Source organism: Carettochelys insculpta, chromosome 1 (genome assembly GCF_033958435.1).
Source record: "Carettochelys insculpta isolate YL-2023 chromosome 1, ASM3395843v1, whole genome shotgun sequence".
In the NCBI taxonomy this organism is placed as follows: Eukaryota; Metazoa; Chordata; order Testudines; family Carettochelyidae; genus Carettochelys; species Carettochelys insculpta.
In genome coordinates, this window is record NC_134137.1 from 147,245,328 (window position 1) to 147,272,869 (window position 27,542).

General features: G+C 46.2%; 2 protein-coding genes across 3 annotated transcripts; both read left to right on the top strand.

Moving 5' to 3' along the window:
• Positions 1-640: 640 nt before the first annotated feature.
• Positions 641-27,508, top strand: LOC142006850 (toll-like receptor 8). Of its 2 annotated transcripts, XM_074983348.1 has the most exons (3): positions 641-716; positions 913-1,011; positions 24,251-27,508. In XM_074983348.1, exon 3 carries the CDS (start codon positions 24,257-24,259, stop codon positions 27,404-27,406), a length of 3,150 nt encoding a protein of 1,049 aa, XP_074839449.1. In that variant the 5' UTR covers positions 641-716; positions 913-1,011; positions 24,251-24,256; the 3' UTR covers positions 27,407-27,508. The 2 variants fall into 2 exon arrangements, with proteins under 2 accessions (XP_074839449.1, XP_074839450.1); XM_074983349.1 differs by lacking the exons at positions 641-716; positions 913-1,011 and adding an exon at positions 17,175-17,250.
• Positions 9,414-12,491, top strand: LOC142006849 (toll-like receptor 8). Its single transcript, XM_074983347.1, has one exon. It carries the CDS (start codon positions 9,414-9,416, stop codon positions 12,489-12,491), a length of 3,078 nt encoding a protein of 1,025 aa, XP_074839448.1.
• Positions 27,509-27,542: the final 34 nt, after the last annotated feature.

Genomic DNA, 27,542 nt, shown 5'->3' on the forward strand with positions numbered 1-27,542 from the left:
TGAACTCTGAAACTGTTATTTTAGAAAAAGGGCAGTACGCACATTCTGCTCAAATTAATCTGTATTTGTAACCTTGTCCATAGATGGAGATGGAGAATTTCACATTTAACTTCTTGGCAGCAGTGATTTTTGATATGCTGGAGGAAAGGATTTTATGAAGGCAAGACTGTGTTTTCCTCTGCAAGGATGTGCAAGTCAGGTATTTGATCCCTATGGACATGCTCTTTACAGCAAGAACACATGACTGTCAATGAATTTCTTTCCTCTAGTGAGAATTCTTCACTTCTGCAAGTAAGTGCTACAGTTAAAGATTATTTTATTTGAACAAGTTGAGAATGTTCCATTTTGTCATACACACACACACACACGCATGCACATGCACACATATATGTTAGCAAATATCAAGTAATATTGAGGGATTTTAGAAAAAACTCTCCTGCATCTGTTATATTGAAATTAACATTTGATTCTAATTTTTTCACTCCTAATCATTCTGATTGCTTATCATCTTTCATTGTTTACTGAACAGACATTGCCTAGGCTGCCAGCTTCAAAATTAGATTTCCTACTCCATCTTTCTATAATTTCCATTCATTTTTCTTTAATCTGCAGCACGAAGAGAGGGCAGATGTGCTGCTGATTTTAGGTTACAGGAACAGATCTCAGGAGAAAAGCACAGGAGCAGCGTGACTTTGAGTTGCCCAGAGCTCACCGAGGTCAGTGGGGAAACCTTTCCATTGACTTCAGTGGGTTTTGAATCAGACCCTAAAGAGCTAACTTTATAAAGCAGACAGATACCAAACTGAGAGTTGGGCACCTCAGTGCTTTAGAAAATTGGGGTGGGCAACTAACTGTATCTTTAAGTGCCGAAATACTGTTAAAAACCCTAAACACTGAATTCTTTCTTATCAGAGTCCTGCATTGCTGGTTGCTGAATTGCCTGAACAAGGAGTTAGATGCAACATGGTTTAAAATTTAACTCTTGCAAGCAGACTGGGAAGGAATTACTAGGTAAACATTTTTATGGGGTTCCTCTTTAATTAAGAGTGAGTGATCAGTATAATAGGTTCTTTAAACCTTTGTTCTGTTAAATTCTCAATAAAATGGCAAACCAGAAAACATAAAACTAAACTTTCAACACTATTTGTATTTTCCCTGGGTATCTAGCATAAATTCCCTGGAGAGTATCATCAGCACAAAAGAAGTGAAATTGTTTTTTTCTCCTTCTACTCCACAATACTTGGCTTCTTGCTCTCCCTAGGACTCTTTGCTCTAGTGATAAAATACTGTCTTTTTGTATTTGTTTCTGAGTTTGGTTTATACTGGGCTAATAAGTAAAAAAGACAGAACAATAGACCAACAGAACAATAACTAGAACAATAGATCAAGTAATGCTTTTAAATAGGAGGTCAAATATATTTATTGAATCAAACATGTGATTATTTGTCCTGGAATATAGAAGATACAGGCAACATGTTGGAGTAGTATATAGAAAATGACCATCTCATTGTTTCACCGTTTTTTCCTGGATACTCTCTGCAAGAAAACAAAAGCAGTATGGGATTGCTTTTGTTTTACTGTTGCTCCTGATTCAGTGATTACTACAACACCAGTTGTACAAAAGGGGGTTTCATCTGCATCTTAATTTGTAACTTCAAAAAAACCAGAAAGAAATGTGCTAGTCTGCATTTGCTGTGACTAATTCAGTGATGCCAGAGACAGACACATTTGCACATATGCACTCCCTCCACCCCGTGAAAATATTCTTATCTACATCAGGATGGCCAACCTGAGCCTGAAGAGGATCCAATATATATTTCCAAAGAGCCACAATAATATGTCAGAAGCTCCTGCACCCTCCCACTCAGCCCAGCACTTCCCACCTGCCAACAGCCCCACCAATCAGGGCTTCCCCTACTTCTCTGCAACTCCTGCCCACCATGCTCAGCAGTTTCACAGTGGGCAGGAGGTCTGGGGGAAAGGGAGGATGTGAGGCTGTGGGAAGTGGTGAGAGTCATAGAAAAAGGGGTGGAGTGTGGGAGGGGCCTGGGCAGAATCAGAGGCTGAGCAATGAACACCTCCCCAGTGCATTTGAAGTGGTGGGGGACGCATTTGTAAACCTTGATGGCTTGTCACGACCCAGTAAATAGTTTCAGTGCAAAAAAGTCTCTTCTTACCGGCACTATATACTATGCATATAATTTACTATACACATTAATGTAACAAATACTAAATAGGGTCACCAAGCATACCACAATGGTGGTTTCAGACCTGTTGGTCTGTTTGGGCTTAGTTCCCTGCTCTGGGCTTAGCTCCCTGCCCTAGGCTTAATCACCTGCAGGGTTGTAGTGCTGCTCAGGTTGGGCCTGGGCAGCTCTTTGTGACCGCGTGGAAGGGTGTCCATGTCAAAGAGGAGTTGAACCCAGCCAGCCCAACAGGAGAACAGCCACAAAGACCTACCTCTCAACGCCACCCCAGGACTCCTACACAACCCTTTGACATATTCTAGTGACCCGATGTTGTGTAGAAACTTGTATGTTGGGAAAAACTGTAGTTTAGAGCAGGGCCGCTGTAAACTGTACTCAAGGTAATGTGATACAACCACCTCCCTCTACTGTAGAGGGTGGATATTGGGTGTAGCTGAAAACTGTGGTGATTCAATTTCCAGTTATTGTACTGTATACAACTACAGTTGGTTCAGCTTCTGATGTAGCCTTGTTACTGCTTTTGAAGTGTAAAACAATACCTGAGATGCTTCTCTATTAACATAGGACACTTGATATAGATAACGTTTATTATTACACACAAAAAAGTATCCAAAATAACATTCATCTCCCTCTGGACGCTTTTTAACTATGAATGACAAACATCTTGAATCCATCATGTTTAGATCATGATATTTATGAAATACTTGGTCATGTTTTAATCATGCTATTAATGCAGATTTGTGCACTAATTAACATATGAGCCGCATCTACACTAGCTGGCTATTTCGAAGTAGCTGGCCCAACTTCAAAATAGTGTGCGTCGTGTCTACACACGCTGTGTGCTACTTTGAAGTTGAAATCAACGTTAGGTGGCGAGATGTCAAAATCACTATCCCCATCAGCAGATGGGAATAGTGCCCTACTTCGACATTCAACATTGAAGTAGGGTGTGTGTAGATGATCCGCATCCTGCTACTTTGAAATAGCGGGGTCCTCCAGGGCAGCAATCAGCTGAAGGGTTGAAGCTTTATGGTCGCCGTGCACATCAGCCCTTAAAGCACCATGGACCCGATTTCTTGTGACAGGAAGCTGAGAGCATGCAGGCAGCAGCACACACATGTGGCAGCCCTGCACACCCTCCATAGGCCCCGATCCACCACCTGGCACCCAGCCAGCCTCCTGAGTGACCCCAGGGCACACTCCCCATGGGGATCCAGGGCTCAGAGCCATCCAGATGGGTGTTGGAAGAGGTGTTGGGGCCTCTCCTGGATGGACACTGAGCTCCAAGACCTGCTGGAGCTCTGGGGCGAGGAGGAGGTGCTCCAGGAAATGGGGAGCAAGAGGAGGAACACAGACACATTCGCCCGGCTGGCCGAGGGCCTGGATGCCCAAAGTCACCCTGCCTGCGCTCCTGACCACATCAGGAGTAGAGTCAAGGAGCTGTGGCAGGGTTACACCTGGGCCCAGGACACGGCCAGCTGGTCTTCGGCCGCCCCTGCTGCTTTACCTATTACAGGGAGCTCAGGAAAATCCTGCACACCTCTTCCCCCGGCCAACCTTGACACCATGGCTGAGAAGCCCCAGAAGGCCTTGGAGCTGGAATCTGGCCTGGAGGCCAACCCTGCACCCTAGGAACCCCTGGAGGAACCCACCCCTGTGACAGTGGAGGAGGGGTCCAGCAACGGCGAGCTCCTCATAGACCTTCCCTCCTGCAGCTCCAGGAGGGCATCTGCCCAACAGGTGTCCCCCGACCGTGGGAGTGGACTGTCAGGTATGTACCCCATAGGACGCACACTCTCAATTTACGGAGCTGGGGCAAGGGACATGACCAGGGCCCCCACACACACCCAGGTGACCCTGGGCCACTACGGCCCAGCCAAACCACAGCCTGGGACAGTGGCAAGTCCCCCAGGGCCCATCAGCACCCACCCCCCACGGACAGCGCCACACCCCATCCTTGGGAGGGTAGGGGGAGCTGAACCCCCGAAAGGGGTCGCCCACAGGGACACCACACCCATGACAGGGAACGGAGACCCAGCACCGGTGGGGGTGAGGGGCATGAGCCACGGGTCAGGGCCCAGGACTAAAGGCTGTCCTCTCTCTTCCCCACTCTTTCCGCAGCCGCACCATCCGAGGGCCATGACAGAGCTGCTACCATGTCTGTCATTCCAGCCAGGCTGCCGGGGATGTCACACTGTGGCAGCCAGCCGGAGCAGGGACTGGCACTGGGACAAGCCCACAGCCGCTGGAGCCAGCCATGGGCGGCCGCTGACCCCCAGGTCCTCACCACCCTCCAGTGCCAGGTGGAGGTGGCGGAGCACCACATCCAAGTTGAAGACCACTGCCTCCAATTGGAGGAGCGAACACTGTCCTGGTGCCAGGAGGCCTGGGGGTCCTTTATGCGGACTTTCGACCACATCGCTGGGATCCTTGACAGGATCTTGGACCGGCTGCTGCCCCCCACTGCTCCATCTGCCATCCCTCCCAGCTGCCCCCCTGCACTGGAGCCCACTAAGGAGGACTGCAGGGCTCAGGAGCCAGCCCGGTCATATTCGCCAGTACTCCCAGCCCCCACCCAGCCTCAACAGGGATTCTGGATGAGGCATGGGTTGTGCTCCTCCACACTAGACAAGGGACTGTGAGGGGCCAAGGACTGGGCCACTCAGGCCCCCTCTACTGTACAAAGTTCCCCCATCATTGTAAATAGTTGTGTCCCACCCCCCCCACTTAGTTAGCTGTCCCCCCATGTACATCATTCCCCCATCTGTTCGTGTCTGTAAATAATTGGGCTACAGCTTTGGGTTCTTTATAAATATTATTTCTCAGGTTTATTTTTCCAGAACATTTGCCATGTGCTCTTTAGGGTGCAGTAGTGTGTGGGTGGTGGGGGCAGTGTGTTGTGGGTTGTGGGGGCAGTGAGAGGCCCGCCAGGGATGGCCGCACCAGTGCTGACCCTGCGGCCTGGTCAAAATGGGACCACAGGGTCTCCCGGACCCAGATCTCCTCATGGTGAGCCTGGAAGCTCAGGGTGGCGGCTGGCTGGGTGTAGGCCATGCCAGCCTCCACAGCCCACCCCTGCATGAAAGCCTCCCCCTTGCTTTCCACCAGGTTTTGGAGTGTGCAACATGAGCCCACAACCTGGGGGATGTTGGGGAGACCCACATCCAGGTGAGTGAGGAGGCAGTGCCAGAGGCCTTTGAAGCGGCTCAAAGCCCATTCAACCTCCTGCCGTGTACGATTCAGGCGGGTTTTGAACCCCTCCTGGCTGGCACTGAGGTGGCCTGTGTAGGGGCGCATACGCCAGGGCTGGAGGGGGTAGGCTGCATCTGCCACAAGGCAGAAGGGAAAAGTGGTGTTCCCCAGAGGGATCTCCCTCTGGGGAATGTAGGTCCCCAACTCCAGCCAGCATCACAGACCTGAGCTCCTAAAAACACAGACTTCGTGGGTGCTGCCAGGCCAGCCAACATATATGTCTTGGAAGCGACCCCAGCTGTCCACTATAGCCAGGAGGACCACTGAGTGGTAGCCCTTCTTGTTCATGAAACATCCTTCACTGTGGTCCGGGGCGTGGATGGGGATGTGGGTCCTGTCCAATGCCCTGAAGCAGTTGGGGAACCCCATGCCAGCAAACACTGTGATGGCTCATCCAGGTCCCCGAGCCACACAAGCCTGTGGGGCAGCAGGGTATTCAGCGTGGAGACCACCTGCGGGGGGAGGACATAGGCACCCGTGAGGGTGTGCAGGGTGTGTCTGGCCCCTCCTGGGCCTCCTTACCTCCATGACAACGGCCCCAACAGTGGCCTTGCCCACACCGAACTGCTGTCCTATGGATCGGTAGCTGTCTGGAGTGGCCAGCTTCCAGACAGGGATGCCGACCCATTTCTCAATGGTAAGGGCACACCGCATGGGGTGTCCTGGTACCTCAGGACAGGGGTGAGCCACTGGCAGAGCTCGAGGAACGTCTGCCGACTCATCCAGAAATTCCGGAGCCAGTGGTCATCGTCCCAGTCCTCCAGGACCAGCTGCTCCCACCACTCCATGCTGGGTGGTATATCTCCATAGCTGGCAGAGCGCCCGGTGAGGGGAGTGGTGGGAGGACCCCATGATGGTCTGGGGCAGCCCCTTCATCCCCTGAGGAGGGCTCACCTTCAAGGAGGTGCTGGGAGGCCTCCTGCATGGCACCAAGCAGGGCGGCCACTGCCTTGGTGACAGCCCTAAGGGCTTCTGGCTGCTGCTGCTGCTGCTGGGGGTCCATAACTGCATGCACGGTGTCTGTAACCCTGGAGTCAGCTCTGCAGACCGTGTGCTGTGCAGGCCGAGTGTGTCTGGGAGGGGCCCTTTAAGGGAGCGGCTTGCTGTTGCCTCAGAAGGGCTAATCCACCCTGCGACCCCGTCCGCAGGCTTTCCTGGCCCCTTGTTTCTAACAGGGTGGCTTTTGTGTGTAGACACTCCCGAGGGGCCCCTTTCGATGTTGTGCATCGCTTCGTTGATGTTGAATGTCGATGGCACTAGCCCCAGAGGATGTGTGTATGTTACATGTCGAAGTAGCTTATTTCGATGTCACTACTTTGAAATAAGCTACATTGACGTAGTTTTCTAGTGTAGACGTAGCCATGGTGAAATAGGGCATAAATGCTCCATCAGCTCCCACTATTAAGCCGTGTCTACACTAGCCAAAAACTTAGAAATGGCCATGCAAATGGCCATTTTGAATTTTACTAATACATATTCAGTGCCTCATTAGCATGCGGGCGGCTGCGGCACTTCGAAATTGCACAGCTAGTCCAGACGGGGCTCCTTTTCTAAAGGACCCCAGCTACTTCGAAGTCCCCTTCACTAGTATATCATTCAACTTATCCAGGTTCAAAACCATAGTAACTAAATTACAGAATAAAAATTTCCCAAATTAAACTTTTCCCCAATTTTTTCCTACTCCAAATAGTAAGAGAGGAAATTAAACGCTATATAAGAAACAATGTTTATCCTGCTGTTTGGTGCTCAAGGGCTACGTCTACACTAGCCAAAAACTTCGAAATGGCCATTTTGAAGTTTAGTAATGAAGTACTGAAATACATATTCAGAGCCTTATTAGCATGTGAGTGGCTGAGGCACTTTGAAATTGACGTGGCTCGCCGCTGCGCAGCTCGTCCAGATGGGGCTCCTTTTCGAAAGGACCCCGCCTACTTCAAAGTCCCCTTATTCCTATGGGATATCCTCGAAAAGGAGCCCCATCTGGACGAGCCGCACAGTGGCAAGCCGTGTCAATTTTGAAGTGCCGCAGCCGCCCGCATGCTAATGAGGAGCTGAATACATATTTCAGCGCTTCATTAGTAAACTTGGCATGGCCATTTTGAAGTTTTTGGCTAGTGTAGACGTAGCCGCAATGAGTCATTCACTCATCTAAGAACATAAAAATGGCTTTGCTAGGTCAGACCAAAGATCCGTCTAGCTCAGTATGCTATCTTCTAACAATTGCCAATTCCAGGTGCTTCAGAGGGAATGAACAGAACAGTTAATCATCCAGTGATGTCACCCATTCCCATTTTCTGGCTAACAGAGACTAGGTACACCAACCTACCCAATAGCCATTGAGGCATTCCCGACTCTCTGCCACTCTGGGTGCAGAAACGCGACCCCTGTGTAACTCGAGGGTTTACTGTATGTCTTTTTATCTATCCATTTCTTAACGATTCCCAACAGTCTTAGCTTTTTTGATTGCTGCTGCACATTCAGTGGGTGTTTTTAGAGAACCGTCCACAATGACTCCCAGATCTCTCTCTTGAGTGGTAATAGCTAATTTAGAACCCATCATTTTATATGTATTTGTTGGGATTGTTTTCCAAGGTGCATTATTTTGTATTTATCAACACTGAATATAATCTGCCATTTTGTTGCTCCAACACCCAGTTTTGTGAAATCCTTTTGTAACCCTTTGCAGTTAGCTTTGGATTTAACTAGCTTGAATAGTTTGCTACAGTAAACTCTTTCATATCCAGAGTTCTATTATCTGGAACTCTCAAATAACTGGCATTTTAATCATAAGTAAATTTTAGTTATGTTTTCTGTAAGTACAGTATAGTGAAAGTAAATACAAATAAATACAGGAAATATAGCATAAATTTACAGTGTACAATACTACTGCTGTTGGTGAAGTACTCTGCATACATTTTTGTTTGTTTTTTAACATCTAATCTTATTTTTCTTTAGTGTTATGGATTGCTGGGTATACCTCCCTATTATCCAGCATATATTTGAATATCTGGCAACCTCCCAGTCCTGGAGCTGCAAGATATGAAAGAGTTTACTGTATTATCTGCAAATTTTGTCACCTCACTGTTTATCATTTAACCCACGATAGCTATTTTGCTTAAGAGATTTTGTTGAAGGACCTTGCCAAAGGCTTTCTGAAAATCAAAGTACACTATATCCACTGGATCACCTTTGCCCATATGCTTACTGACCCCCTCACAGAATTGTAGTAGATTGTTGAGGGATGATTTCCCGTTACAACAACCATGTTGACTCTTCCCCAGAAAATCATGTTCATCTATGTGTCTGATAATTCTGTTCCTTACTATTGTTTAAACCTGTTTGCCTGGTACCAAAGCCAGGCCTACCAACCTGTATTTGCCAGGATCACCTCTGGAGCCTTTTTTAAAAATTGGCACCACATTAGCTAGTCTTCATTCATCTGGTACAGAAGCTAATTTAAATTATAGGTTATATACCACTGTCAGTAACTCTGAAATTTCATGTTTGAGTTCCTTCAACACTCTTCAGTGAATACTATTGGCTTAGGGAGACTTATTATTGTTTAGCTTATCAATTAGTTCTAAAAACAACTCTGTCTGGAACAGTTCCTCAGAGTTGTCATCTAAAAAGAATAGTTCAAGTTTGGGACTCTCCCTCACAATCTCAACTGTGAGGAATGTTACAATGAATTCATTTAGTTTCTCCACAGTGGCTTTATTGTCCACAAGTGCTCAATTATCATCTTGATTTTGAAAAAGTTAGTATTTTTGAGTCTTTAGCTGGCTGTTCTTCAAATTATTTGTTAGGATTCCTAATTGTATTTTATACATCATTTGCCACTGTTTATATTTCATTTCTATTTTTTTCTTTTACAGAATTTAACTTCCACTTTTTGAAGGATTCCTTTTTGCCTCTTAATGTTTGTTTGTTTGTTTTTTTCATTTTTAGGAAAAAATGGCAGCCACCTTGTACAAACTGCTGTGGTTACTCTTGACAGTCCATGTGGAGTCTAGAAGTTTCTATTATCCCTGGGTTTCTAAGAAAGTACCTTGCACAGTGTATGTAGAAAGCAATAGTTCCTCCATAATTTTTGACTGCAAGCATCAAAATTTAAAGGCAGTACCATTAGAAATAAATGACAATGTTACCTGTTTGATACTTTCATATAACTATATTAAAAAAATTTCTAATGTGGTCTTTCAAAAGTTTAGAAATCTTACACAGTTATACCTTAATCATAACGCAATAAATCAGTCAATGGCACAGCCTCTTGGCTTGTTTAGGAACTTAACAAAATTAGAGAAATTAGCTCTCAGTCACAACCATCTGCAGGAAGTACCCAAAGGTCTCTCACCTAGTATAACTTCATTAGAGCTGAATGCTAACAAGATAGTTTCTCTTAAGAACAATACCTTCTCGGAACTCAAAAATTTGAAGGAACTCTTTATGGATCAGAACTGTTACTACAGCAATCCCTGTGGAAAAACTTTTGAAATAGAGGATAAGGCATTTGTAGGCCTCACCAGTTTGACTGTGCTGTCACTTTCCTACAATAATTTGACCCGATTGCCCCGCCGTTTACCCTCATCACTACAGGAACTTTATCTTGGCTTTAATAAAATAACAAAAATCAGCCAGGCTGAGTTTAAAGAACTAACTAATTTGCACCTTCTTGATCTAAGCAGGAACTGTCCAAGATGTTATAATGCCCCTTTTCCATGTGAACCCTGCACTATAAACTCTTCCATTCAAATACATGACTTAGCTTTCAAAAATCTTAAGAAATTAAAGACTTTGGTTCTCACCAGCACTTCACTTACTAGTGTACCAGCCATCTGGTTCCAAAACAATCCACAGCTAACAGCGCTGCACCTGGCATTTAACTATTTACAAAATGAAATAGCTTCCGGTGAATTCTTACAGAACTTGACTTCTTTAGAGGAGCTTGACCTATCCTTCAACTTTGAGCAAAATGTATATTTAAAGTATCTAAATCTCTCACAACATTTTTCTTCTCTAGTCTCTTTAAAACGATTGTATCTTAAAGGTTATGTTTTCCAAGAACTATGCGAACAGCACTTAAAACCTCTATTTACTCTAAAGAAACTAAATATCCTTGACCTTGGGATAAATTTTATTAAACAAATGGATCTCACTGTATTCCAGAATTTTAATAACCTCACAGAAATCTACTTAACAGATAACAGAATATCACCTTTTGTAGGGGACAAAAATTGTCGTTTAGAATTGGTTGGAAAAGAGGCATTTCCAACATACTGCCATCTAGCTCTGGAACGAGAATACCAGTCAAGCCCTTCAGTTATGCAAAATTACAAAAAAATAGATCATTTCTTGTTTTATACTCTTAAACCCCAATGTACTTCCTATGGCAAAGCACTGGATATGAGCTCAAATAGCCTCACCTTCATTAACCCAAATCAGTTTAAAAGTTTTAAGGATATAGCCTGCTTGAATTTGTCTTCAAATGGCATTAGCCAAGCTTTCAATGGCACTGAATTCAACCTAACGAACCTCAAATACTTAGATCTATCAAATAATAAATTGGATTTGGCATACGGTTTTGCATTTAATGAAATGAAACTTCTCGAAGTTTTAGACTTGAGTCACAACAAGCATTATTTTCGCCTGGCTGGAGTCACACTTAGACTGGCATTTATTGAAAACCTTCCTCATCTAAAGGTTTTAAATTTAAGTTGGAATGCTATTTCCACACTGCTGGACAGACAGTTAATCAGCAACTCCCTTGAAGAATTAGTATTCAGAGGAAACCGCCTTGATATTTTATGGAGCAATGAGGACAGAAGATACATACAAATTTTTAAGTATCTCAGTAATTTAGCATACCTTGATATATCCCACAACAGACTTTTAAAAATCCCTCCTAGCATATTCCTGAGCTTGCCACCAAACCTAACAAAGCTATTCCTAAACAACAACAGATTGCAAGTGTTTATCTTTGCAAACCTCACCACACTCAAATATTTGAAGCTTCTTGACCTCAGTCAAAATAATTTTGGAACTGTTGATATTTTACTCCAACAGCCCCTCCAGTCGCTGCTTTTGAGGGGCAGCAGGATTTCTCAGATTGCAGTAGACTCTTCGAATACAAATGGCAGCCTTCTCTTCCTTGATTTGAGTCACAACAGGCTAAGATACATGAACCAGTCAACGCTGTCTCATTTACAAAGTTTAAAGTATTTGAACTTAAAAGGCAACCCTATTGACTGTACATGCCAAAACAGTGACTTCATAAAATGGATACAGTCAAGTAACATTTATATACCACAAGTAGCAACAGAAGTCAACTGTGCAAACCCTGAAGAGCAGAGAAAGAAGAGCGTTGTTTCTATCACTCTTCATGCTTGTATTTCAGAGGAAGTTGCTGCAATATTATTCTATATTTCATTCGCCATTGTTATTAACATTATGCTGATAGCTGTTACCAAGCATTTATTTTACTGGGATGTCTGGTATGTTTACTATACTTGTGTAGCTAAATTAAAAGGCTACAAGTCTACAGCCACAGACAAAGCTCTCTATGATGCTTACATAGCCTACGACACTCAGGATGTGGCAGTAACTGACTGGGTTGTAAATGAGCTACGGTTTCATCTAGAGGAAAATGGCAACAAACGAGTTCTGCTTTGTTTAGAGGAAAGGGACTGGGAGCCAGGGATGGCCGTTATTGACAACCTGTCACAGAGCATCCATCACAGCAGAAAGACAATATTTGTTCTAACCAAAAGATATGTAAAAAATGGGAACTTCAAAACCACTTTTTACATAGCTCTGCAGAGGCTAATGGACGAGAATATAGACGTGATTGTGTTTATTCTATTGGAGCCTGTCCTACAGCATTCCCAGTACCTGAGGCTGAGGAGGAGGCTCAGCAGGAGCTCTGTTCTTGACTGGCCTAAGAATCCACACGCTGAAGGCCTTTTCTGGCAGAATCTAAAGAATGCAGTGCTAACCAACAGTGTTTTGCGAGAAGATGGTGTGTACAGTATATAGGAAGGAGCTAGCACGTCATTTTCCTGGCTGATTGAATGGGGCTATTTTATGGGAAGCACTGTTCATCTAATGCAATTAGGACAGAATTAATATCCCAAAGACTCTGTTAAGTGTATTGAAAGCACTATAGCTAAAATGCGTAATCTGAAACTAGCCGGTGAAATGCATAACTTTGGAATTTTCTGCTTTTAAAGATAGTTACTGTTCATGTATAGGAAGTTTATTCTTTTACACTGTGTGAGCCTAGGCAATTAACTTTACCTCTGTCTATCTCCCTTTACACTTTGCTGGATGATCTAGATCAGGGGTTGGCAACTAAAATGGCAAGAAGAACCATTTTTTTTTAATTCAGTAAAAACCTTAATAATTCAGGAGCTGCAAAGCAAATGAATATGAGACGGTCCTTAATAAATAATGTCAAACTATACTTTTTGTAAGACCTATTTTAAGAACAGTGCACACACAATGGTTTGTGATGTGATATGTGTTTATTGAAGGATGTTCACCATTTATTGAAAATCATCAGGAGTTTTTTTGTTTTGTTTTTTTTTTTAAACTTTGCAATGATAGCATTGAGGGCCACAAAAAAAGCCCCTTAAAGAGCTGCATGCAGCTCTGGAGGTGCAGGTAGTACCCAGTCCTTCTGTGAGGGCAGGTGATGGAACTCGATGACCTCTGGAGGTCCCTTACAGTTGTAATGTGCTATAATTCTATGATTCTTCTGTGTAAAAGACATACTGACACCCACCTTAAGCCATACTTCTAAAGTGTTAAGTGGGCCCCGATCCAAGGCATTAAGGAGCCTGATCTTGCCAGTAAGAGTTTCACCATAGCTTTTAATAGGCTCAAAATCGGACCTTGGGCCTATTCAAGGTACAGGTTGAACCTTTCTAATCTGGCACTCTTTCATCTGGCAACATCTATAATCTGGCATCATTTTAGTTAGCTGGGTGACCACTCATCATGGGTGTGGTCAAATTTCATGAGGTGCCACAAAGTCTTTTTCCAGCCCCCAGCCCTGGCTCTCAGTGTTCTATGCTGTTATTTAGCTGTAATTTGCCCCTAAATGTCTCCTAAGAGCCAAGTAAGCGATGAAAGTGTTGGTAATGTGCTAGACAATATTGCCCTCCTGTGGTCCAGCAAATTCTCTTGTTCGGCCCTGGTCAGGTCCTGAGGGTGCTGAACTAGAGAGGTTCTATGTGTATTACTATAACTAATAAAGTAATGCTGAAATCATTTCAAATGATTCCTCTCTTTCTGTAATGGATGCATGTGATTATTGTAAAGATTTAACCAGGTTTGTTCCTCTGATATGCCCCTATATTATATGCATTTCAGAGCTAGGTTCTGAAGGTCACCTCTGGCTTTATCCTGGAGCTACTTCATGGGTGTGACACCCACGCTAGTCGGTGGGCCAAAGTCCTAGCCCCGGTAAGGCTGAGGAGTTGGCCCACCCTGGCCTATGGAAATCCCCCAGTGCAACTTATATGCAACTGAGAGTCAGGGAATATTCTCTCTTATTTTTTCCATCCATATGCAGAATAAATTTTATGTGCACGAAGGTGTGTGTGACTGTGCACCACAGTAGAAACACATGCTGCCGGCTATGGGTGGCTGTGGGTGCTCTGCCAAAAAGCTGGGTGGAATTTGAATCTCTCCTGGGTGGCCACCCAAGAGCTCAGCTTGTAGACAGTCCCTGCCTAGTGCACAACATGTCTGCAAAATCAGATTCCTACTTTGCAATTATCATATTGTCTCCTTAGCTAGTTAACACAGGGCCCAGTCATGCTCCAGTTGAATAGACCCTATTAAGCTCTATGAGACTGTGATTGATTTGCTGTGGTATCTTTCATACAATAAGGTGAAACTAGAAAAGCACAAATGGGAGAACTGATCAGGCAAGGACCCGCAGGACTGCTTGTTGTTCCTAAGAGAATAGTGTCCCTTGAAGCAGTTTGGGAGCCATCTGGTGGCCTTCCTGTATTTTACATCTTAGAAACCAGCCAAAGAAGCAATCTGTGGCTATCTCTACATTATGAGATAAAATTGAATTTAATTCAGTTAGCTCGATTTTACCACGTGACTGTCTTCACTGTAAAGCCCATTCGCTTGATTTTGGGTGCAGTAATCTCGAGATTACAAAATTGCAGTTACTTGACGGATATAGCATCAAGCTCGAACTCAGAAGTTCGATTAAAGGCCAGTGTGGAAGCACCACATCTTAAAATCAAATTTATTAGCCTGCACAGGTGTCCCGCATGTAACCCACAATGCCCCTCTGTGCTCCGCTCTGGCCACTGTTCTCCAGTAACAGGAAGAGCCTGAATTTCCAAGCAGGAGCAATGAGCCTTTAGCTGTGGGCTCATGTTTGTATGAGAGCCTGAGAAAAGTCTTTATTTCTTTGCTATTAGTGCTGTGAGCACATCTACCCATTCAAACAGCCCCTGCAAGGAGTTCGCAGCTCTGTCTGTACACTTGTTATTTTTTTCTACGCTGCCTGGCACCAGCCCATGCACCGTCGTACCACATGTCAGCAAGGCTGTGCTGGGGGCTGAGCTTGCATAACACTCTGAGAAACTTCTTCTCAGCAGTTTACTTTTGTGTGCACACCCTCTTCCCTCTTTCACAGAGGCCACACAGTCTGAGACTTTCCTGTGCTCAGGCACATCACGTGGGTAGCCCCCAACCCAACCCAACAAAAGGATGTGCCTGCTGTTCAGTGCTGACCATGCTGCCAGTCACGCGTTTAGGGCTCCAAGGGCAGGAAAGGTATTCTGGGCTTTGCTGCTGATGTGGGGAAGTCTCCCCCAGCGGCTAAGATATTGGGGGCTTTGCTGCCACTGTGGGAATGTCTCCCCTGATGACCGAGATACTGGGGGCTTTGCTGTCCCTATGGAGAAGGACCGCTTCTACTGGCCCCCTCACTGAACCTCCCCCACTTCGCCCGTTCCAGGGCTTATTGTCACCAGGGAAAACGTATCCCCCCAGTGGCTAAGATACAAGGGGCCTTTGCTGCCACTGGAGAAAAGTCTCCCCTGGAGGCTAAGAAATTCAGGAGTTTTCTGCTGACATGAGGAAGGGCCACCTCAACTGCCCACACCCACTTACTCCCCACTTCACCAATACCGGGCTTTGCTGCCACCAGGGAAAAGCCTCCCCCAGTGGCTAAGAAACACGGGCCCTTTGCTGCTGCCGTGGAAAAGCCCATAATGAGGCTTGTTACCGCCTGAGGGGCAGTCTCATGAGTGAGGGGGACTGATTCTCCATGAAGGCACCGTGTCAACTGGGACCTCAGCGCTTGCTTCTTTTTCCTACACTTTTCTATCCTCTTTCTTCTCATTTTAAAAACCAGCCTTATTATAACCTGTATTATTTTCAGGGATCACATGCATGCAGTGATGGGACGGGAGGTGGGACACTCAGTGGATGGCCAGCTGAGACAGTCATTGTGCCTATGTGGGCAATATCTGTATAAAGAGCCAGAAAACCAAACGTTCATTTTTTCTGCACTTTTCTAGCCTCTTTCTTCTCACTTTACAAAACACTCTGGGCCCCTGCATTATTTTCAGGGAACACATGCACCGATGGGAGGTGGGATACTTAGTGGATGGCCAGTTGAGAACACAGTCCTTGCACAGAAGCCTTATAATGCACCAGAAAGCCAAAGACCCTTTCCAATACCGACATAATGAATAGGGAAACTAAAAATTCTTTCTTCCTACACTTTTCTATCCTCTTTCTTCTCAGTTTCAAATACAGTCCGGGCCCCTGTATTATTTTCAGGGATAACATGCATGCAATGATCAGAAGTGAGACAAGTGGATGGCCAGTTGAATATACAGTCGCTGCACCCATATTGGCAATGTAATGTGGGGGGAAACCAAAACATCTTTTTTCATGTACTTTGAGGGTCCCTGCATTATTTCCAGGGATCGGCATATTTTCAGGGATCTGTAGAGGAATGAGGAAAATGCAATGTGGGATGATGACATCAAGACCAGCGAGCATACCCAGAATGCTACAGGGATGAGGGAACTGTGGGATAGCTTCCCACAATGCACTATGGCAACATGTTAGCCAATGTGTGTGTGGCAGCAATGACTCGACTTTGTGAGGAGCGTATGGGAAGTGAGGATGGTCAAATTCAAACTTATAAATTCTAGAATTAGAAAATCGATATAAATAAATTTGAATTTATCTCGTAGTGTTGATGCAGCCTGTGAGTTAATTTAGGTCCCACATGTACAATAATTATTAGTAAACATGGTAAACTGGATTCCTGTGCCCATGTGTTTTTCCCCCAAATATGATTGTGTAAAGATTCAGCAAAGAATAACACTTACGTTATGGTGGATGAGCAAATCTTAATTGTGATTTTTTTCCCTCCCATTTTACATTTTGTCTTCTGAATAGTTTGCCAGCTTTCTGTTCTTTGATATGGACTTTTTCTAGCTTATGAAACTATTGCTCAGCTATGCTTCATGTTTTGTCATTTCAATTTATCCTCACCATATTCATGTGCCAAATTCGTCCATAACTTATACTATCAGAATAGGTGTGGCTTCTGTTCTTCCCACACTGACTGTAGCAAACCACAAATCAGCTTCTGTTGTCATTGTAGTGGCCAGTTTGAGGAAGTTGGTCAGTGAACTTCAGATACTATTTGTGCTAGCAGCTTCTCTGGTGCCTATACCTTCTTCTCTGTGTTTAAAAAAAACAACGCTGGACTGACGTCTCTTCCAGCAGAAAAATCAAGAAAGTAAGTATTTTTATTTTACAAAAGTCCCTACCTGCAACCATGAACTTTGACGAAACAGGCTGATTCTGATCTCCCTTACTACGGACTTCTTTCCTGACTTGTGTCAGTGTAAACCTCAGCATCTAGTTCGAAAATCTCCAGCTAGCAGGAAGTAATGTTTGCTTTCAAGTATTGTGCAAGCTGGTGCTGTATGTTAGGAAACGGTCAAAGCAGCTGCATTATGATGAAAAGAATAACAACATTTAAATCTTTAAAAATGTTTAATTAAACAATTTTATATTTTGCTTAAATATTGTCTTCCTTTTCCTAAGGGTTACCAATCAAGTTAACTATCTTTGCCATCTGTTACAGGTCATTCTAAAACTTGGATACTTTTAGATAGTATTTCACATTTAAAAAAAAAAAGGAGCAATAAAAAAATTTGACTGTGGGGTTTTGGGGACTTCTTTGCCTTTCTTCTTTCCAACGCTTACCCCACTTCTTTCTTCCTGTTTTATGTTTAGCTGTTACATTATGAATCCTGCCTTCGGCATGTTAGGCATTCCTTTCCTATAATTTTTCTATACTAGTTTAATGCGCTTCAAAAGTTATCTAATTGTTTTCTGAGCTTCTATTTTTTTCTCTTGAAGTTAATTTTGTGAAGACACGTTACTCTGGAATTTTTGAAATAAATGTTTCCCTCAATACTTTCTCTCTTTTGAGCATTAACCTAAAATATTAACTACATCTGAAGGATAAAACTGTGTCTCTGATCCCACAGACACACAAATTAATTATTTTACCCAGGGAAGTGTTCCCTCTGAGCTCATTAAGACTACTGTGTACACTTGTTACTCCTTTGCCAAAGAGTTATCAGGATCAGAGCCATAAGTACACTCCAATATGAGGTCTCATGTCAAAAGCTGGCCCTATAAAAAATAGTACCTCAGCCACCTTGGCTCCCTAATATGCTGGGACCAGCATGGCTACAACACTGCAAACAGCTCACACTGGCTTGCACACAGCAGCTTTACGTGCCTGTGCTAATATGTCTAAAAATGGCATTGTAGATGCGTGAGCTGCAGGAGCACGTGCTGGTGCCCAGGGTTCTGCGCAGACTTGCACAGCTCACACTGTTGCATCCAAACTGATGCCAGCCTACTGCAGCGCTGTCTCTACGAGCTGCAATCACACCTTGGACAGCAGTGCGGACATACCCTTAATATGGCAATGAGAACCTAAATTGATTTGTTACCAAACATTCAATTCTCTGTTTCCAAAAAAAGGTTCAAATATTTTGTCTTTTCTTTGACACCTCATTTTTAAACCACATTTGCCAACAAGGAGCCAGTCCCGCCTTCCAATTCAGTAAATAAAAGTGTTACCGCTGACGTAACTGGGAGCAGGATCAGGGGAGTCAAAAGGAACGTCAGCATTTCCGGTATTTCTAAGCATTGCACAAGCAGTGATTGAAGACCTATATTGCTACTGAGACAGTAAATGTAGAGGAAACAAAGTGTGTGTCTTTTTGTGACAATAATGGTCACATAAAAACCTTTGTGGAATGATCCAAAGCACAGTGTTGTCAATAGGTGTCTTTCTATTAACTTCAATGAGCTTTGGACCTTTCTCTGACAATTTTTATCAATAGACCTGAGAAAGGGAAATAAAGCAGTGAAGAAATATTATAGTGAATTTGAAGGAAAACACTGTCTGGTAAGAAAGTTTGATGAGTGTTTGTAGGTCAAAGCATTTATTCCACATTATTTTTTCTGTGCTTGCAATGAATCATACTTTCTATTTCACAACTTGCATTGCTGGTGTTGTGTGCATATTCAGGGAGACACGTGATTTCTGTACAGTAACAGTAAAAGTCCAGCCAAGTCTTGGACCCATCACTCAGACGAAACTTGTACTGAATTCAAACTGAATTGTGTGACTTGTTCATCTCCAAGTTTTATCTAACAAATGAAGCCATTGTTTTAATGCATTTATTTCAGAATCTGTAATTAAGGCCTAGAAAAGAATCAGGTATCAAATAATAAATGTATGCAACATGCTGTTGGAAAGATGGCACTGAAATATTCTAAATATTAATGGTTAGGTTGTGTAGGACTACTGTCTTCATTTCAAGGTCCTGTTAAAAGAAACCACATGTGAATTCAGTCAGCTAGTTGGTTGCAGAGGTTAAATCACAAAGCACCCGTCTCTCACCCAGTTTTTTTATATATGACATTTGTGCTAATCAAGACTGGCTTCTTGGCAACACATGGACACTTAAGCTACATCTACACAGGGATGCTACATCGAAATAGCTTATTTAGAAGTAGCAAAATCGAAATAAGCTATTTCGATGAATAGCGTCTACACGTCCTCCAGGGCTGGTGCCGTCGATGTTCATCGTCGATGTTGGGCAGCACTACATCGAAGTAGGCGCTGCAGGGGAGCGTCTACACACCAAAGCGGCCCACATCGAAATAAGGGTGCCAGGAACAGCTGCAGACAGGGTCACAGGGCGGACTAGCACTTCCGGGGCAACAGCTAGCTGCTCCCTTAAAGGGCCCCTCCCAGACACATGCAGCCTGCACAGCACGCGGTCTGCAGAGCCACAAGCATGCATACCCCGTGGAAGCAGTATGGACCCCCAGCAGCAGCAGCAGCAGCCAGAGGTCCACACACCCGCCCCTGGAGGAGCAGTGCTTGCCCTGCTTAGTGCCATACAGGAGGCAGCTGATCATCTTTTATTTGTGGAAGAGGAGCTGCCCCCAGGGGATGAGGAAGCAGCCCCAGACCTTGCTGCCCTTCCAGCCCCCCCACCCCCACCCGCCGCACACACCGCCGGCTGTGGAGCTACCCCACGAGCACGGACTGGTGGGAGCGGCTGGTGCTCGGCGAGTGGGACAACGACCGCTGGCTCCAGAATTTCCGGATGAGCTGGCAGACATTCCTGGAGCTCTGCCAGTGGCTCACCCCTGCCTTATGGCACCAGGACACCTCCATGCGACGTGCCCTCACCATCGAGAAATGGGTCAGCATCGCTGTCTGGAAGCTGGCCACTCCAGACAGCTACCGATCCATAGGGCAGCAGTTCGGCATGGGCAAGGCCACCATCAGGGCTGTCCTCATGGAGGTAAGAGGACCCGGGGGGGGGGGGGAGCCTGGGGGGGGGAGTCTGTGGGGGGGAGCCCGGGGGTGGAGGGCCAGATACACCCTGCACACCCCTCACTGGTGCTCTCTCATGTCCTTCCTCTGCAGGTCATCAGCGCAATCAATGCCCTGCTCTTCCACAGGCTCGTGCGGCTTGGGGACCCGGATGCCACCATCGTGGGGTTTGCCAGCCTGGGCTTCCCAAATTGCTTTGGGGGTCTGTATGGGACCCAAAGCCCCATCCGTGCCCCAGAGCACAGTGGAGGACGCTTCCTGAACAGGCAGGGCTACCATTCCGTGGTCCTCCAGGCCTTGGTGGACAGCCGGCGCTGCTTCTTGGACATTTATGTTGGCTGGCCTGGCAGCACCCACGATGCGCGGGTGTTCAGAAATTCAGGCCTGTGCCGCCGGCTGGAGGTGTGGACCTACATCCCGCAGCGGGAGATCCCTCTGGGGGGACATCACCATGCCCCTCTGCTTTGTCGCAGACGCGGCGTACCCCCTCCGGCCCTGGCTCATGCACCCTTACACGGGCCATGTCACAGCCAGCCAGGAGCGGTTCAACACGCGCTTGAACCATGCGTGCCAGGTGGTCAAGTGCACTTTCGGCCGCCTCAAAGGGCGCTGAAGGTGTCTCCTCACCCGCCTGGATGCAGGCCTCACCAACATCCCCTAGGTTGTGGACGCGTGCAGCGCACTCCACAACCTGGTGGAGAGCAAGGGAGAGGCCTTCTTCCAGGGCTGGGCTGTGGAGGCTGGCAGGGCTGACGTCCAGCCACCCGCTGCCCTCAGTTGCCAAGTCGACCCTGAGGGGATCCGGGTCCGGGAGGCCCTGCAGGCCCATTTTGACCAGGCTGCGGGGTGAACGCTGGCAGGGCCAGCTGCGGGCAAGCCACCCACTGCACCCCCCCATCCTCCACAACACTCCCTGCCCCCACGCCCACACCACAGAGCACCCGAGAGCAGACACCCCCCAACTTTTCTTTGAAATAAATGGAAATGTTGTTTCAAACCAAACAGTGCAACCTCTTATTATTAACACAGAAGAAAAGGGGGGAACTATTTACATGGGGGGGCAGCTACCAAAACAGGGGTACAACAAAAACTATGTACAAATGGGGGATATGTACAAAGGGGGGGGGGCACATCCTTGGCCCCGCACCCTAATGTCCAGCTCCTGGTGTTGGGGGTGGGGTGCGACCCTCATCTCAGCTGGAGCCCTGGTTGAGGCTGGGTGGGGGGCCGGGAGAACTGGCAAATACGGCCGGCCGGTGTCTGCAGGCCCATGGTCCCCCTCGGCAGCAGGCCCCAGGGTGGCAGACAGTGGAGGAACGGCAGGCGGAGCAGCGGGTGGAGCGGCGGGTGGCGCGGTGGGCAGAGCAACGGGCGGAGCGGCGGGCGGCGCTGCAGGGGGGGCCAGGTGTTGCGCTATACACTCGAAGATGCGTATGAAGGCCCCCCAAGCCTCCTGGCACCAGGTCAGCGCTCGCTTTTGGAGCTCTAGCTGCCGCTCCTCCACCCACAGGCGCCTCTCCGACACCTCCAGCTGATGCCGGAGGGTCGCGAGCAGCTGGGGGTCCGTGGCTGTCCGCGGGTAGCTCCTCCGTCGGCCTCGTCCTGGGGCTGGTCGGTGCTCCGCCGAGGGGCTAGCCTTCTGGGATGGCCCCGATGGGCTCTCCAGCACCACAGACACCTCGCCGGGGCTCTCCGGACCCTCCGATGGTGCAGCTGCAGAACACAGGGGGGAAGAAGAGTGGAGACAGCCGTTAGTGTGGGCCCTGACCCGTGGCCCTTGTCCCCCCACCCCTCTGCTGCTGGTTCCCCATCCCCGTCCCCCGGAGATGCTGCTGCTGCTGATGGGTGTCCCCACCCCGCCCCACGGGGGACCCTAGGTTCCGCTCCCCCCATCCTCAGGGATGGGGCATGGCGCTGTCCTGCTGGGGGGCAGGGGCTGATGCACTCTTCTGAAGGACATGCCACTGCTGTCCTTGGGGCCATGGTCATCTGGGCATGTGGAGGGCCCTGGTCATGTCTCTTGTTCCCGCCCCTTAACCCCAGGGGTGTGCACCAGGGGGGGGAACATACCTGATGGTCCACCCCCACAGCTGGGGGACATCCACTGGGCAGACGCCCTGCTGGAGCTCCGGGACGTGAGGGCAATGCAGAGCCCCCCCCCCGTCGCTGGAGGAGTCCCCCTCCTCCTCCTCCGGCATCCCAGGGGTGGGCTCCGGGGGGGGCCCCGGGGTGCGGGGCTTGCCTCCGGGGCAGACTCCGTCTCTGGGGCCTGCTGGGGCTCGTTGGCCAAGGTGTCAAGAGTGGCCGGGGGGAGGAGGTGTACCGGGGGTCCAGGATGGCTCCGAGCTCCTTGTAAAAGGGGCAAGTGGCAGGGGCGGCCCCAGATCGGCTGGCCACATCCCGGGCCCGGGCGTAGCCCTGCCGCAGCTCCTTAACCTTACTCCTGCCATGGTCAGGAGTGCGGGCAGGGTGACCCTGGGCAGCCAGGCCCTCGGCCAGCTGAGAGAATGCATCTGCGTTCCGCCTCTTGCTCCCCACTACCTGGAGCACCTCCTCCTCACCCCAGAGCCCCAGCAGGTCCTGGATCTCGGCCTTCATCCAGGAGGGGCCCCGCTGCCTCTTCCCCAGCTGGCTGCCAGCCTGGGAGCCCTGGCTCCCCTTGGGGGGGGTGCCCTGGGGGCGCTTGGGGGTCTGGCTGGCTGCCATCAGTACAGGGTGGTGTGCTGCTGCTGCTGCGAGACATGCAGGCTGAGCACATGGCAGTGCTGCTGCCTGCATGTGCGCTCAGCTTCCTGCATGTGCTCTCAGCTTCCTGCACAGGAACTCAGGGGGTGGGGAGCTTTAAGGGGCTGCTGCACGCGGCGACCATAGAGCTCAGGGGCTGGAGAGAGCGTCTCTCAAACCCTCAGCTGATGGCTGCCATGGCGGACCCCGCTATTTCGATGTTGAGGGGCGCGGATCATCTACACATGCCCTACTTCGACGTTCAACATCGGAGTAGGGCGCTATTCCCATCTCCTGTTGGGGATAGCGACTTCGACGTCTCACTGCCTTACGTCGATTTCAACTTTGAAATAGCGCTTGCCACGTGTAGACGTGGCGGGCGCTATTTCGAAGTTGGCATGGCTACTTCGAAGTGGCCGGCTCGTGTAGACGCAGCTTTATAGGGTCTACTGCAGCTTTGGCATAAGCAGGTGCAATGCCACTGATACCAAAGGAGTTATATTTATCTACATCATCTCTGAACTAGGCTCCAAATACTTTACAGTATTTTAAAACTGGGAAGTGGGGGAAGGAATGGGAGGACTCCAGGGAACTGACACAAGGATAAGAAAGCCTGTGCCTTTGAGCATTGGTTTGAACCAGATCTGTATGCCTAACTCATAGGTTGGCTGACACTCATCGGCATACTATTTTATCTATCTTCTATAAGATACTTCTCTCATGCTGTGCACAGGTGGGATGATGCTAGGCTGCCATAATAATTAATTTTTACACTATATATGATTTCTTATCAACCTTGTAACTATCTTTTTGGTTGCAATTGTAATGGGAGAGTTAAAGAAGGCAAACTTAAAAACCATAAATATAATGTACAGAAAAGATTCATGATTTTGAGTGCCTATATTTTTGGGTCTTCAAGCTGAGATAACCTTGACAAGACCTGCATTTCAGAAACTGTTTGGCACATCCTTTAAAAATCAGGCCTTTTATATTAATTTTAGATTAAACACTAGAAATTCAGGCATCCAATTTTGCAGATCATGACCCAGGAACTGATGAACTGTTGATGTTTTCAAAACTGCTATGTTAATGCTACCCATTGATTGTTATTAAAAACATGCTCTCTTTTTTTAAGGGAAATATGAATCTCACAATCCTAAACCTGATATGGCTACTTCTTCTGGCTTACGGTTCTTCAGATATTCATGCTGAGTTCAACTACCCTAGGACCCTGCCATGTGATATCAGTGAGAATAACTCTACCATCATTTTTGACTGCAGTGCACGTGAACTGAGACGTGTGCCTCCCGCAATGAATGGTAACGTATCAGAACTGAAGCTCTCAGATAACCTAATAAAGGAGGTATTTAAAGAATCTTTTCAAGGCTTGAATAATCTCACAAAAATAGATCTAAGCAGGAACCGTTACTCTGAGACAAGAGAAGAGGTTCAAGATTTGTGTAAAAAAGGAATGGTAATAGAAGATGGAGTATTTGCTAACTTAACAAAACTAAGGGCATTAGTAGCTGATGAAAACCACCTGTGTAACATACCAATTGGGATGCCGCTGTCCTTAACTTCACTGAGTTTGAGCTATAACAACATCCTTTCTGTCTATCGGCAAAATTTTTCAGAACTCACACAACTGAAGGAACTTTATATGGACGGGAACTGTTACTATGGCAATCCCTGTGAAAAACCTTTCCTGGCCGACAATGGGGCTTTCTCAGACCTCACTGTTTTGACAGTCCTGAGACTCAACTTCAACAACCTAACCCGAGTTCCAAGCAAATTGCCTTCATCTCTAAGGAAACTTTATCTCAACAGCAACAAGATCCAAACCATCAACCAAGATGATTTGAATGACCTAGCTAACTTAGAAGTCCTAGACTTGAGCGGGAACTGTCCAAGGTGCTATAATGCCCCCTATCCATGTGAACCTTGCACTGGGGACTCAGCCATTCAAATACATCCTCATGCTTTCCAGCATTTGAAAAATTTACAGAACTTAAACCTCTCCAGCACCTCTCTTACTACCATCCCTGCCAGCTGGTTTTATAACACAACACGGTTAAAGGTGTTGCATCTTGAATTTAACTACTTAGTAAAGGAAATAGCCTCTGGAGAGTTTTTACTTCAGCTGCCTCATTTGGAGGTGCTTGATTTGTCTTTTAATTATGCCAGGAGATCATACCCTAGGTTCATAAATATTTCAGACAAGTTCTCCAGCCTGGTTTCTCTCCAGCAGCTTCACTTAAGAGGTTATGTGTTCAAGGAACTTAAGAGCCAAAATCTTCAGCCCCTCATTAAGCTTACCAATCTACACACGCTCAATTTTGGAGTCAACTTTATCAAGCAAATTGATCTCAGTATGCTTCAGCTCTTTGCTAATCTGACTATAATTTCTTTGTCTGACAACAGGATATCACCCCTTGTAGATGGCAGCAATAACAGTGTTATTAGAGAAGAATCAGCCCAAAAGCATGTAATTCAAAGTCGTTCAACAGATACTGAACTCACGCCATCAGTAAACAGTATGTTACAGAGAGAAGATAAATCCAGTAACAGTTTGTATAATCCCATTTTTCCTTTAATCAGACCCCAGTGCAGCATGTATGGTAAATCATTAGATCTAAGCTTAAACAGTATTTTCTTCATTGACCAACAACAATTTAAAGGTTTCCATGAAATAGCTTGTTTGAATTTGTCTTCAAATGGCATTGGCCAAGCACTGAATGGCACAGAATTTGTCTTTCTACCTAATCTCAAATATTTAGATCTGTCTTTTAATAAACTTGACTTGGCTTACCAATATGCATTTTATGAACTGCCTAGGTTAGAGGTACTGGATCTCAGCTACAACGTGCACTATTTTATTGTATCAGGGATAACACACAGATTGGGATTTACTGAAAATCTTCCACATCTAAAAGTTTTAAATTTGAGTTACAATGAAATTTTTACACTCACAGAACCTAATCTAACTAGCAGCTCCCTGAAGGAGTTAGTGTTCAAAGGAAACCGCCTTGATATTTTATGGAAAAATGGAGATAACAGATACATAAATATTTTTAAAAACCTCCGCAATCTGACTCATCTTGACATATCCTATAACAGACTTCATGAAATTCCTGCCATGGCATTCTTTGGTCTGCCAAAAAGTCTCATTGAACTACACATAAACAACAATGAATTAACGCACTTTAACTGGACAGTCCTGCAACAATTTCAGAACCTCACATTACTGGATCTGAGCTCAAACGCGCTGTCCTTTGTGACTGATAATCTTGCCAACTGCACAGCTTCCCTACAGAAACTATTGCTTCAACACAATAAGATTTCGCAGCTTGCTGAGGGATTTTTTCACAAAACCAGCCACCTCCTGCATCTTGATTTAAGTTACAACCAGCTGCCTTCCATAAACCAATCAATAGCTCGGTCTGAAAACTTAATTCATATAAAGCTTTTGGACTTAAGAGGAAATCCTTTTGAATGCACCTGTGCAATTGTTGATTGCATACACTGGATAAACTATTATGTTAATGTTAGTATCCCACGACTGGCCACAGATGTCATTTGTTCAACCCCTGGAGATCAAAGAGGGAAGAGCATCATAAGTTTAGACCTATATGCCTGTACTTTAGATAAGGTTGCCGCAATGTGCTTTTTTTTATCATTCTTTATTATTTTGACTGTTATGACAACAGCTATCACAAAACACTTATTTTATTGGGATGTGTGGTATATTTACTATTTTTTCACAGCAAAACTAAAAGGATATAAATCTCTTGGCATGACCAAAGCTCTCTATGATGCTTACATAGCATATGATACCAAGGATATGGCAGTAACTGACTGGGTACTAAATGAATTACGGTTTCATCTGGAGGAAAATGAAGACAAGCAAGTTCTGCTTTGCTTGGAGGAAAGGGACTGGGAGCCAGGGATGGCCGTTATTGACAACCTGTCACAGAGCATCCATCACAGCAGAAAGACAATATTTGTTCTAACTGAAAGATATGTAAATAACTGGAGCTTTAAAATTGCTTTTTACATCGCTCTGCAGAGGCTAATGGATGAGAATATAGACGTGATTGTGTTTGTTCTACTGGAACCTGTCCTGCAGCATTCCCGGTACCTGAGGCTGAGAAGGAGGATCTGCAGGAGCTCTGTTCTTGACTGGCCTAAGAATCCGCACGCTGAAGGCCTTTTCTGGCAGAATCTGAAAAGTGTAGTGCTAACAGAAAATTATAAAAGATACACTGGACTGTACACAGAGTCCATTAAATGACAGCACAGAGAGAAGGACACCTTCCTTGTGGCTGATACTAAGATATCTTCGTACTGAGACATTATCTGGTTTGAGCACATGGCTAGAATTGATTTAAAACGGCGTCACCCCAAACTGTCTATTCTCCACTGCTTGG

Bases quoted from the DNA above. Each gene is read 5' to 3' on its own strand.
- LOC142006850 (XM_074983348.1), top strand. From the start codon at position 24,257: ATGAATCTCACAATCCTAAACCTGATATGGCTACTTCTTCTGGCTTAC.
- LOC142006849 (XM_074983347.1), top strand. From the start codon at position 9,414: ATGGCAGCCACCTTGTACAAACTGCTGTGGTTACTCTTGACAGTCCAT.